The sequence below is a fragment of the Haliaeetus albicilla genome, chromosome 10, assembly GCF_947461875.1.
Source record: "Haliaeetus albicilla chromosome 10, bHalAlb1.1, whole genome shotgun sequence".
Taxonomy (NCBI): domain Eukaryota; kingdom Metazoa; phylum Chordata; class Aves; order Accipitriformes; family Accipitridae; genus Haliaeetus; species Haliaeetus albicilla.
In genome coordinates, this window is record NC_091492.1 from 42,418,788 (window position 1) to 42,431,415 (window position 12,628).

The window sequence follows — 12,628 nt, forward strand, 5'->3', positions numbered from 1 at the left end:
AGCTAAGCCAGTGCGGCAGATCATCAGCTGCAGGAGCCGTGCTGAGGGGCCAGGTGTCGGTGGGCTGGACCTGCCATTGCACCGCAACGCTTGGCGGAGCGGCATTTGGACAAAGCGAGTTTGGAAAGCTCCCAGGTTTCCAGCTCTTTACTTCAAAAAATGGGGTCAGGAGGAGGGAGATCAGATCGTATCCCAACATCTCTGTTACAGATACAGACAGGGACCAGCCAGAGGGGCCTGAGACCATCACAAACTGCTCCTTGGGCATGGGATGGAGGGGAAAGGCAAGACTGAAATGCTGGGGGTTTAACACAGAACAAGTAAGGAGGTTTGGTCCCTTTGCCCCCACCTGAGCCCACTATGTCTTCTCCTCCACCTGCCCCACGCCCAGAGCCCTCCAGAATGACCCCCGTCTTTGTACCTTGTGTGAGCTCTGGGGCCTCAGCAACATAGGTCAGGCGAAACTTGCTCCTCTTCCAGCTCCGGTCGTTGCTGATGAGGGAGTTGTTTGCTTTCTCGATGTTGACGTCATCGCCCACGCAGAACACGTCACACGCTGCCTGCAGCACGCACCAGGCTCTCAGGCATCTTCCCGCTGCCCCCGGGCTTGCTGACCAAGCCCCGTGACCCCCCTTGTCCCACCCCACCTCAGCCAACACATGGAGAAGGAGCCCCCAATGGTCTAGGGCTGTACCAGTGGCCATGGGCATGGCTCGTGGTGCCCTCCTTCCCCAGGCATCTGGGATAATGCAGGAGTTCAACACAGTGCTCACCCTTTGGCAGTCAGCACAAACCAGAGCGTCAGCTCCACCAAAATATGGACAGCCTTTTTATTGTGGGCCAGGGTGATGGCCGGGTGTCCCAGTGTAGGGAAGGAGATGCTGGGTTTCGATCCAGCTCTAACCGGCAGCTTTGCTCTGTCCCTGTGTCTTTCCCCCCCCCCTCCTTCTTGGAGCACAAGGGAAGCGGGTTACCTTGAAGACCTTCTTGGCCCAGGTCCTGAAGGACTCCTCTTGGCCACAGAGCTCATCCCCTTCTCCCATGCGGAGGATCCTCTCTCCACCCAACTCCTCCAGGAGGGTGTCCACCGCCCGGGCAAAGGCGCAGAAATGGGGGTAGGCACGCGACCCCAGCCCAAACACGGAGAACCTGCGGAGAGGTGGAGGAGCATGGAGGGTTCTGCACATTGCAAAAATACATCACGTTTTAGGAAAGAAAGAGGTGCCGTAGGAAACAGGGACTCTGTGCAGCACCAGCTTCTGCTCTGTCCCTTCTGCAGCAAGAAATTGCTGCCTCCCACCCTGTCCTATTTACCTGACATTAGCCAGGGGCCCCGTGCTTTCAAAGTTGTCCCTGGAGTCAGGGCCATCGCTGGAGGATTTCCGTGCATCCGAGTAAGAGGAGACGCTGTTGAACCGTACCTTGTAGCTCCTGTGAACAGCAACAGCATCAAGTATTAACAGTGGCGACAAATGTGCATGTGGTTCCCGCTGGGCTGTGTGCTCAGAGAGGACCAGATTGTGGACGAGACCAAACCAGAGCTCAGGGCTCAATATTTCAGGAGCAGGCACCATGATCAGTGGCTAGAGCGGTGGCTTAACCTCCCGGGGTTAAGCCATAGCAGCCCATATGTTGCATCCCCCCAGCTGGACCTGGTCTGCTCCATGAGGTCCCCCAGTAACTCCCAGTGGGTTGACCCAGTGTTGGCCACCACATTGTCCCCAGTGGTGCAGAGCTGACAGGACCTTTGGCTTTACCTGTCCTTCCCTGGGTGCACATAAGGTTGGGTATATGAACAGATATTCTGAAGGTTTTTTCATTCATAGGAAGTAAAAAAAAAAAGGAGTGAGAGCAGAGGGGATGAGGAGGGGGAAGGGGAGTGAAGAAAAAAAATCTGACAACAGCAGAAGTATTTCTGAATTGAACCATCTTCAAAAATTGCTCTACACAAGAGTTTCTAAATATACTGCCAGAGCAATGAAGCAGTAGTGTGTGGATGAGTCACAGCAGACCTCCTGCACCCGGCACACCACGCACAGGAGACAACCCCTGAGCAAAATAACTGCCAGGGTCGAGGAGCCCTGTGCCTCATCTCTGCTCCAGAGCCTCCTCCTTTCTGCCCAGACCTCTCACACTTTTCTGCTTCACTCCATCTGGACGGACCCACTTCTTTCTCTGCTGTCCCTGGGCCGTGTCCTCACCCCGGGTTATGTGGTGAAGGCAGGGCAGCACAGCCCACTGGTTTAGATGGGCGTGAAGCCCAAATTTCCCAATTGGGTGCTGGGCCCAAGGTCAGGCCACCGGCAGTTTTTGCTGAAATGAATAGGTCCTTGTGAAATGAATATGTCATGCTTGGTCCTGCACATGGGTCAGGGCAATCCCCAGCACAAATACAGGATGGGCAGAGAATGGATTGAGAGCGGCCCTGAGGAGAAGGACTTGGGGGTGTTGGTTGACGAGAAGCTCAACGTGACCCGGCAGTGTGCGCTTGCAGCCCAGAAAGCCAACCGTATCCTGGGCTGCATCACAAGAAGCGTGACCAGCAGGTCAAGGGAGGGGATTCTCCCCCTCTACTCTGCTCTCCTGAGACCCCACCTGCAGTACTGCCTTCAGCTCTGGGGCCCCCAACATAAGAAAGACATGGACCTGTTGGAGCAGGTCCAGAGGAGGGCCACAAAGATGATCAGGGGGCTGGAGCACCTCTCCTATGAGGACAGGCTGAGAGAGTTGGGGTTGTTCAGCCTGGAGAAGAGAAGGCTCCAGGGAGACCTTATAGCAGCCTTCCAGTACCTAAAGAAAGCTGGAAAGGGACTTTTTACAAAGGCATGTAGTGATAGGACAAGGGGTGATGGCTTTAAACTGAAAGAAAGTAGATTTAGATTAGATGTAAGGAAGTTCTTCCCTGTGAGGGTGGTGAGGCACTGGAGCAGGTTGCCCGGAGAGGTTGTGGATGCCCCATCCCTGGCAGTGTTCAAGGCCAGGTTGGATGGGGCTTTGAGCAACCTGGTCTGGTGGAAGGTGTCCTGGCCCATGGCAGGGGGTTGGAACTAGATGATCTTTAAGGTCCTTTCCAACCCAAACCATTCTGTGATTTGATGAGTCTATGATCTCTTCCTACCATCCAGAGCCATGACCTCTTGGCCTGTCCCGGGGGGGCCATGGGGAATAATTTATTCCCTCCACTTCCACAGTCACCTTTTCTGTATGTGAAGTCTGCTACCACACTACATTTCTGTCTCCTCTTCTCCAGATAAAATAGCTCTCACCCTTTTGATCTGTCCTCGCAGGTTGCTGTTTCCAGCACTCTGACTACTTTTGCTGTCAGATAACCAAGCCACAGGCTGTCCTGGCTCTTAGAAACTCCTGCCAGTCCCTTAAATTACATTTAGAGGTGACTGGGACAGCCAGCACCAAGCTCAGGTGCTTTTGTCCTCCTCAAATCTGCCTGGCTTGCTGTGGGTGACACCTCCGCACCCAGCCCAATGTTTCGCCAGCACAGCCCCAAAAAGTGAAGATCCTTGGGGTGAGAACCACATGCAAAATGCCCCTTCTCCATCCAGACACCTCCAGGGCAGCCTGCACGTCCCATTTTGTCAGCTGTCTCCATTAAGGCACGAGGCCATTAGAAACCTAATGGGTTTTTGGCTCATGAGCCCTGCGGGGATCCATCAGATGACTTGGCTGCACTGCGAGGAGACCACATCGGGGCTGCTGCGTCGCCAGCAGCAGAGAAGTACAAATTGGTCCCTGCCCTGCCCGGCAGGGTTTGTCACCGTTCTGCAGTCCCACCGGCACTGCTCTGCACTGCTCAAGCAGAAAGTCAGGCAGTTAAATTGCACTGTACCAACGGCCAGTGCTAATTCTTCCTTAATTAAGGAACAGCCTTTTGCCAGTTGCAAGCATCGCTGTGTTGACTGAGGAAAGACTCCAGAGCAGAGCAGTGTCCCACTTAAGTGAAATATATTGTACCTAATAGCTAAAATAAGAGGAGGCCCCAAAAGATTAACACTTTGCCAGCTGCCCTCACTTCCAAGCCTCTGGGACATGCACCGAGATGCTCAAGGCTCATCTTCCAGTGATGGGGGATTTTCTAAAAACCCAGAGCCTGTCTCCAAGCTACCGGTTCCAGACTCGCTGTTAGAAACATCACAGCCAGAATTTATAACAGCTCTTATTTTCCTGAGAAATATTTTCACACGATGCAAGAAGTTAAATTTGGTTCTCAAGGCCTCCCCCACCTACATCCACATAGCTGGGAACTCCCTTCTACCTCCAAGTCTTACTATTTTGGAGTCTCCTGGACAGCCTCAGCTCTCAGATTTGGGAGTAATTTTTGCTTTTCTTTGGGTTTTTTTTTCATAAATGCCTGCCTCTTACAGTTGAAGAGGGAAGCTTTAAAATGCCAGCCCAGGTAACTACAAGCTGGGGTCCACAGGCATGCCTGGCTTGGTGCTTTTGTCCTCCCTGGGACCTCCACCTGCTCCATCCCCTGGTTCTCCAGGCACATCCCATCCCTTGGACATTTGCAAACTTGAAACCTGCGTGAGGATTTCACACTCCCTTCGGAGAGGAGGGAAGCAGAGAAGCAGGCTGTCCTGGCTGCGGGGCTGCCTGCTTGCTGGGGTTTTGAGTGGGAAGGGAGGGGTTTGGGGTGCTCTTACTTCCTCTCCTCCAGGTTGGAGTTGGGATTCTTCATCTCCATTAATGCACAGCCAAATTTCTACAAAGAAGAAATAAAAAAAGGCCATCAGTTTTGCCAGTCTCTGCAGGAAACAAAGCCGTGACCAAAACCCGGGCTGTGGCTCTGCTCTCTGCTTGGTGTTCCCAGCAGCCTGCAAGGCTGTTGTACGGGGCTGGACGAGGTCGTAGCTGCCCAGCCAAGGGGCTGGCACCTTTTGTGTGACACTGACATCAGTTGTACAGCAGGAATTTAGCAACAGATTAGTTACTTGTCTCACAGCAGAGAATAAGTAGATATCCCTATTTCAGAGCAGGCTGGAGGCAGGCAGGCACAGCACCAGGTATCACACAGCACCCACACCTGGTTTGGGCCATTCCAGCTCAGGCTGAGCAGAAAGAGGACGCTTCTCCCCGTTCCCCTGCTCACATCCCTGCTGCAGTCACCCATCCCTGCGCTCCGTCCTACCTCTCCATTCTCAGGTGGGTCTCCGTTGCCAAAGGTGCTTGTGACCACCAGGACCATGGTTTCATGCTCTAGGTGCACAATGTCATACTCATCCATGGACATCACCTGGGAGCGATAGAGATGTTAGCCTTTGGTGGGGAGATCTACCACCAGCCAGTCTCCTGGGATGGACCCCAGTCCCCCTGGGGATGGGAGCAGCATATCCTTGCTGACTCCGTGCCAGTGCACTAGCAGAGATCTCCACACAGGGAGGATGAGAACAAGAGCCTCAAGGGACGTGGACAAACCATGGGGCTACCACCTGAGAGGCAGTAGGCATAGGTATGCTACAATGCCTGCAGGAGTATTAGCTGGGAATTAGCTGGAAAAATTCCTGTGCAGGCTTCAATCCAGACCCACAAGGGCATATCCTGGGAGCTGCTGAAGACCTTGGGCAGCTGGGAAGCTCCACATGCATTGAGCCATGTATTTTCCAACAGCCACGTATTTCCTTGGGCCACCCAGATGCGCACGTAATCTCGCGGCGGCTGGGAGCTGGTACAATACCTTGGCATCGAAAGCGTGCTTGAAGATTTCACACAGAGTTTTTGCATAGACCTGTGACTTCCCTGTTTCAGTGGCGTACAGGATGGTTGCTTTGACCCTCTTGGCCATGGCCTGTCCCATCAGCTTGGCTGAGAACTTCACAGCTCTAGGAAGCAAGAAAAAATCCCGGTAAGAGAGCTTCTTTCCTTGTTGGTGCCCCTAGCTCAGACTATTCACACCATTTTATTTATTATTAAATGAACAGCCTGCCTTAAAAACTGCAGCATCACTTTGTTGTTGTTGTTATATGCCAAACAGGGAGGCTATGGAAGAGTCTGTCTGTCTTGGCTTGTCGGAGAGGAAGGCTAGATGGGGGGCTTGAAGACAGGGCTGAAGCACCTGAATGGGTATAGGGAGGAAAATGCTAAACCAAGTGTGGAATTGCTCTTTCTGCAGGGACAGAGAAACAGAGGAAGAATCAGGGGCAGCAATCGCTGAAAGCAGTGACCAGATAACCCCAAAGAAAAAACTGGAGGCCAACCAGAGCCCAAGCTATAGGAGGAACAGTGGCTTCTCCATCTCTTCATGTCTTTAAATCCTACCTGGCTGCCTTTCTGCAGGAGGTGTCCTAGCCGAGCAGAAGTGCCTGGGCTCCACACATCACACACAAAGCCCCGAGACACTGAGGTCAGACGAAGCTGTCTGCAGTCCCTTTGATTTGCACTCCAGCGACGCTATGAACTTTACTCAGAGGAGCAGCCCTCCTGAGGCTGAGAGGTTGCACATTTATTTGAGTGTTTGCAGGGCTGTGTCTAGCCAGCTGCCTCCCATGGCTGCAATCATGACTGGATGCATTTGCTCCAGTTTTCCCCACTGGCTCAGCTCTGACAGCAGGGCAGAGGGGCCCTGAGAGGTCACCGGCCCCTCTAATCCTGGCCAAGGTGACGCAGAGCTTGAAACGCTGGGTCCCTGTCTCTGCTAGCGCTGCTGTCTGGGTTGGCATCAGTGATGGGGGACAAGGGAGGCTGTCATGAGCCAGCTTTGGGATGCATAGTGGGGCACCGAGCCTGGTGTGGCAAGTTTGTTATTTTAGGGCCATTGATAATCATATCAACATTATTTTTGCTAAGTGCAGAATATCTTCGCCTTTTCTAAATGCACCGCCAAGACCTTAAATGGGGCCACCAGAAAGGCAGGGCTGGATTTAGCCTGGGCTGTTGCAATAGGGAAGGGGCAGTTTTAGGGGGGCAGAGAGAGCACAGAGCATCTCTGTGGCCTTTGCAAGAATAAGGGCTACTTGATTCACTTCAGCAGAGTGATCAGACCCTGCCCTGGGGTGATCAAGTTCAGCAGGACTCTTGCATCCCCTTCAGATGAGCTATGGGGAACGGAGATTGCAGCTGGACTGGTTCCACTGGCAGGATAAGAGAAGCCCAGATTCCCCCTGCCCCTCCTGCCCAGAAGGGAAGAAATGCTCTAGGTTTGGAAAATTACTTGGGGGAAAAAAAAGGGGGGGGGGGGGGGAAAGAAGAGGTAGAAATCCCACCAGGCTGGTATGTCCTGCCTCCTCCAGGCAGCTCCCCTCCATATCAAAGTCAGCCTCAGGAACATTTATATTTGCTGCTATGCAATCACTCCTCAGCAGGGTTCTGCCTATTCAAGTTGCCCCTTTGCTTTCCCAGGATGATGGTGTCCGCTGTCCCCAGGGCTTACAGTGGCCCCAAGGGAGGGTCAGGACCGGCAGGGTCTGCAGGTTTGAACGCTCTGAATTGGCCAGAACCAGCACAGCCTGTCTGAACAGGCATCAAGATCATGCTGCAACCAGTGCCAAGGACTGCTGGGCTCGGTCCGCCACTTGTTCAGCTGATTAGCTCAGATCCAGGCAGGATTAATGGTGAATTACAAAAATAATTCCTCTGCCCTACATCGGGAACAATGGAGATTATTTTTTTTAAAATTACCTGCCACGCTCACATTTTTATAAAATCATTTATCAATGGCACACACACAAATAAAAGCATTGTTTCTTCTAATTCAATGGCTCAATTAATCTTCCTGTGCTCTCCACCAGCCCCGGGCTGTAGCCCAGACCCAGGCACCAGTGTCAGCCTAAGCAGCACATTCATCAGCTGCTGATCATGTTTATGGATGCACCGTGGAAAATAGCTTACAGAAGGTGACAGCTGAAGAGTGGGAACAAACTGATAGTAGGGACTCGGGGAAACTGAAGCGTGGGGAGATGCTGTGAACAGCACAAGGCCACCTGGCAGCCTGGCCACAGATACCGGGGCAGACCCGGCTGCTGCCAAGCCAGCAGCTCCTACAAGCACCTCTCTGCCAATGGCCCACGGGGGAGGCATTTGGGCCAGGATCAGCCAACGGCTCCAAATTACACTTCATTCCTACGCCCCTGCTGACTAGGAGCTTTGGCAGGGGAGAGGGACTCGTGTGGCCCATTACTAGGGGTCAGCTGGCCATAAAGTGCAAATCTCAGCTCGGCCCTGATCCATCGGCTACTTGTAGGGAGATTCCTCATTCCTGTCTCCCCCCTCCTTGCAATGTGGGTGTTCGGAGGTTTAGGCACCCACTGGAGACAAGTGCTCCTCAAATAGCTGAAGAGTCAGTGAGAAAAAGAGAAATATTTGCAGGAGTTTCATCTTGCTGGCCCTGAACAGTGATGGGTGATCTCTCTGCCCCAGGAGGCTGCGAAAGGAGAAAGAGGCAGCATAACCGCAAGAAGTGAGAAAGCCATTCCTGAGCATTGAAGACCACCTTACTGGAGAATGAACCAGCTTGGGAGAAGAGACTATATGCAACATCTGGTATTCACCTGGTCACATACCTTTTGGTGGTCTAATGGGGTGTTCAAAGGACTGCCTGTTTCTCCAAATGTCCCTCTTGGCAGCTAAAGCCTCCAGTGGCCTGAGATCCAGGCTCACAACCCATCCATTTGCATACAACCATAGGCTAGCACTATCAAACAGCACAGCAAGTAGAGCTGCCCAAAACCAGGACTGGCCCCAAACACTCCAGGGCTTTTTAGAACCCACCGGTACTTACTTTGCTAACTTCTTAAAGCCAATGGCCCTCTTCTTGGTAGGTGTCCCATTGACCCCTTTCCAGACGTGGGTGTTCCAGGGGTCCGGCTAGGAGAGAGAAAAGCAGCAGCAGCTGATGGGCAGTACTCAGAGCTTTGAGAAATACTGTACCCGCAGCACTGAGCGTTGAATTCCTCTAGTCACGAAGGGGAGGACTAGCTGGCCTCTTCACAGCTCTCAATCTCCTGTATAGGTCCCTGATCCTTGGAGCCCCATGGGTTTCGTGGAGCAGCTGGGCAATGGAGTACGCACAGAAAAATTGCGATGTAATAAAACTTTGCTGGCTTGTAACAGCACCTGGCCAAATGCCTTCTCACCTCTGAGATGAGCTTTAATAGGCCACAAGCAAAAAGAAGGCAGGCAATGCCCGAAGGGGAGAGGCAGTGGAAACATATCCTTCCCCCTCCCCAGCCCACATTTTTCGATTTTTTTTTCCTAAGAGGCCCTTTGGGGAGGGGAGGCAGCTGAAGCAAGGAACAAAAGCACAGAAGCTAATTCAGTGCCCTTGGAGGTGGCTGTCTAAAATCAGGGCCAGGAACCATCGGGGTTCCTGGTGGGTAGGTTACAGAAATGAACAGACTGCTCCTGTTTTGTGATTGTTCCTTAAGGGCTCTTGACTAAAGGTCACATTGTGTGAAAACCACCGGAGCAGGGATGGTTGGCTAATGAGGGCGTGTTTGCTTGGGGCCCTTTTTCCCACAATCTGAAGTGTTAAATAATCCAGCACCAGCATTTCAGCCCACTGCTTGGCCTGCTGGGCAGGAGCTCCCCATCAAATTGTTAGATCCCCAAGCTGGCAAGAGCCATCCACTCAAACCTGCAGGCTGGAGAGAGGAGGGACACAGTGACTGCCAGGTCATTTCCTCACCTACCCATCAAAGTGCAAAATTAGGCATTTCCAAAGGGAGAAACTCTGCTTGATGCAAGGGTGAAAGTTGGGGCCTCAGGTATCCCATGTTCTCATGGAGGGGACAAAAACCCATTGCCCCTGAGAAAAGGTGTAACATCCAGGGGATTACTACACTACATTGGGGGGGTCATCAATTAGACTTGGTCATGGACTTCATTGCCTCAAGGGACAGCTTGTAGAAGGGATTAGGTGGTGTCCCTCTCCTTCCTGCATCTTCTGAGCTCCAGCTCCCACCCTGTTCTTGGCTATACCTTTGGGCACACAGCACCTGGTGGAAGGCAGGGTGCAGACAGTACCTGGTACTCAAAGGAGGGTGTGAGACGGTAGTTGAGCATTTCCTGATGGAAAACTGGGGTGATGCTGCCAGACATTGGTGGGACAATCCACACCCAGTCGGCAGGACAGCCTCCACGGCATCGGTACTCATTCTCCATGTGCTTGATAAAGGACTCAGTGGCTGAGTGGTGATCCACAATGGTCACCTTGTCGCTCTGTTGGAGGGAGAAGAGAGCAGAGCCAACAGCTGTGGGTTAATACGGCCCAGAAGGCAAAAGCCAAGATTTTACACTTGGAGCTGTTTGACCCAAATATGCCTCACTCCCATGGTCTTACAGGACCGTACCTTTGGAGATGACATAGAGCGGCTGCTGACCCTGGTCTTCCCAAGGAGACTGTAAAGCTGCCCTTGTCCTTTCTGAGTAGATGTGCTATGGGATGGCCGTTCCTCCTGTTATGTGTCATGGGCCAAGCAAAGACTAAGATGGCATGAACAGGATGGAGCATCCTCTGCTCAGTCCCTTAGAGAACTCTTCCATGGCTTGTACAACTCAAGGATCAGCTCTGATCCAGCTCTGGGAAGGACTCCCACCCTCTGCAGTTGGGTTGCCAATGACTAGTTTTGCTACTCGACCTTTAAGTGCAGGCGGGGGGAGAACCTGGGCCAATTCTTGCCTCAGGGATGGGACAGAAGGGCTGGATCTTGCCCCCTCAGGACACTCCCTCTGGACCAGCAGAGCTCAGATGCTGGTAGTGCTGTCTTTGCAACATCCAGGGCACAGAGATTATTAAATTTCACTGCAGGCTCCTGGAACAGCCCAAAATTAGGAAGGCACAGCCCAATTTCAGCTGAGTGTATCAGCTGCTGCCATTGTCCTGGGGCAGATGTCTCCATACTTGTCCCATCCAGTCCCTGTGTCCCTCAAGCCTGACCCAAACAAAATTCAGTCCTGCTACTCAGGTACCTGGAAGCTGTACAGCACAGCAATGTTGATCTCCACCAGGGCCTGGTCCTTCCACAGCGAGGAGGTTTTCCTCATATCCAGATTCATTTTCTTGGCCACTTGCTGTAACAAAACGTGATAAAAGATGAACACTTCTAATGGTCAAGAACCAAGGACTGAAGATGTCTGCCTGGGGAGAGGAACCCAGAGGAGGGACCCAGGCTGACACAAGGCATCTACAGGGCAGGGCAGCACACTTGCAATGAAGGGCTGACATTTTGCCTTCCTCTGAGAAAATATGGTCCTGCCTTTTCCTCTCCATGGCAGGAGCAAGGCCAGGCCTCCCGTCCTCCCCCGGGCAGAGGAAGATGACAAAATATTGCTGAAAAGGGCCATCAAGAGCAGTTGCTCTTTGTGACAGGAGAGAAAATGGGTGGGTCTGTGGGACAGCAGGAGATGGTGGTGATCCATGTGCTGGGAGGAACAGACCCTCGCACACCTTCCTATGCCAGATGCCCTCCTGCTCCCAAACTCTGTTCTTTCTCAGCCTGTTTCTTCTACCTGGAGTCCTTCCCTCCCCGACACTGTCACAGATGGACATGTGAACACACACACACAAAGCTCTCACCCCTTCAAGCAACTGGGGAGGGACGCAGCCCCTCCAAGTGACACAAGGTGCCCCTTGGAAGGGCAAAGGAGCCAGCCTTCGTGGGCGCAGATCCCCTGCACCAGCACCTCCCCATGGCTTGGCTTTGTCTCTGACTCACCCTGTCCCCAGTGTTGGGAGCCCCCAAGCCATGGTAGAGCACTCCATCAGGGACAGCTGGAGGGTCCCCATGGGCAGGCATGTCACTGAGGAGTCACCAAGTGTCTCTGTACCCTCCCAGCCCCACCATGTCTTAGCACTTGACCTCAATCAAGCACATGACCGGGTGCCTGCTGATCTATAAGGTGCTTTGAGAAGTCTATGGGGAGCTCAACAGGCATCACACTCACTGTGTTAGATACCAGATGGTCCCATAGGGCACAAAAAACACTTGCCAGCCCATCACACCCTTGGCCATGTGGCTGCAGGAGAATGTAACTGCCCTGTCTAAGGGAGACTTGGATGTCCTGTACTCTCCCACTCAAGGCAACACTCTCCCAGTCTCCTGCCTGCTCCCCAGTAACTTCACACATGCCCACTGCACCCCAGGAGCGCCTGGCCTTCTTGAGGAGGGGGAATTACCTCCAGTATGTTGTAGCGAGAGTTGTCACAATAGTCCCGGACCCCAATCTCTGTGCCCATGTACCAGCCACTGAAGGGGCAGGCGGAAAACTCCAAGCCACCAATCTCGAGGAGCATGTTAGAAACTGCTGGCAAACCATACCACTTCAGACCCAGGTCCTTAAACCATTCAAACCTGCCGGGATACAACAGGGTTAGGCAATCAGTCATTCCCCAGTGCAGGCAGGGGAATGGAGGAGGTTGCTTTGCTACCAGCCGCTGAAGGACATGCGAGCAGAATGGTTCCTGGAGGCAATATCTCCTTGAGGCGCTGTTTAAGGGGACAAAGTGCTATATCAGGAGCGTTACAGAGTGGCATAGGTCCTGGCAGACTTCAGGAAAAGGGAAGCCAGCCCTAAGACAAGGACACAACTTGTTTTCCACCTCCAGGTTCTTCCAGCTTTACATCAGAGTGGAGGGAAGACCTGGAAGAGGGTCTTGGTTAAAGCATCCAAACTGCCA

The 12,628-nt window shown here is 52.9% G+C and overlaps 1 protein-coding gene across 2 annotated transcripts in view; it reads right to left on the reverse strand.

Annotated features, from left to right (window-relative positions):
* Nucleotides 1-12,628, reverse strand: part of NOS1 (nitric oxide synthase 1) — a 54,080-nt gene that overhangs the window by 9,955 nt on the left and 31,497 nt on the right. For both annotated transcript variants that reach the window (XM_069795337.1, XM_069795338.1), the window contains 10 exons: nucleotides 12,128-12,302; nucleotides 10,921-11,022; nucleotides 9,976-10,170; nucleotides 8,732-8,817; nucleotides 5,693-5,837; nucleotides 5,147-5,251; nucleotides 4,662-4,720; nucleotides 1,315-1,431; nucleotides 975-1,149; nucleotides 422-560 (listed from right to left, as the gene is read on the reverse strand). In XM_069795337.1, the coding sequence (XP_069651438.1) occupies nucleotides 422-560; nucleotides 975-1,149; nucleotides 1,315-1,431; nucleotides 4,662-4,720; nucleotides 5,147-5,251; nucleotides 5,693-5,837; nucleotides 8,732-8,817; nucleotides 9,976-10,170; nucleotides 10,921-11,022; nucleotides 12,128-12,302 (1,298 nt within the window). The remainder of the gene's footprint in view (nucleotides 1-421; nucleotides 561-974; nucleotides 1,150-1,314; nucleotides 1,432-4,661; nucleotides 4,721-5,146; nucleotides 5,252-5,692; nucleotides 5,838-8,731; nucleotides 8,818-9,975; nucleotides 10,171-10,920; nucleotides 11,023-12,127; nucleotides 12,303-12,628) is intronic.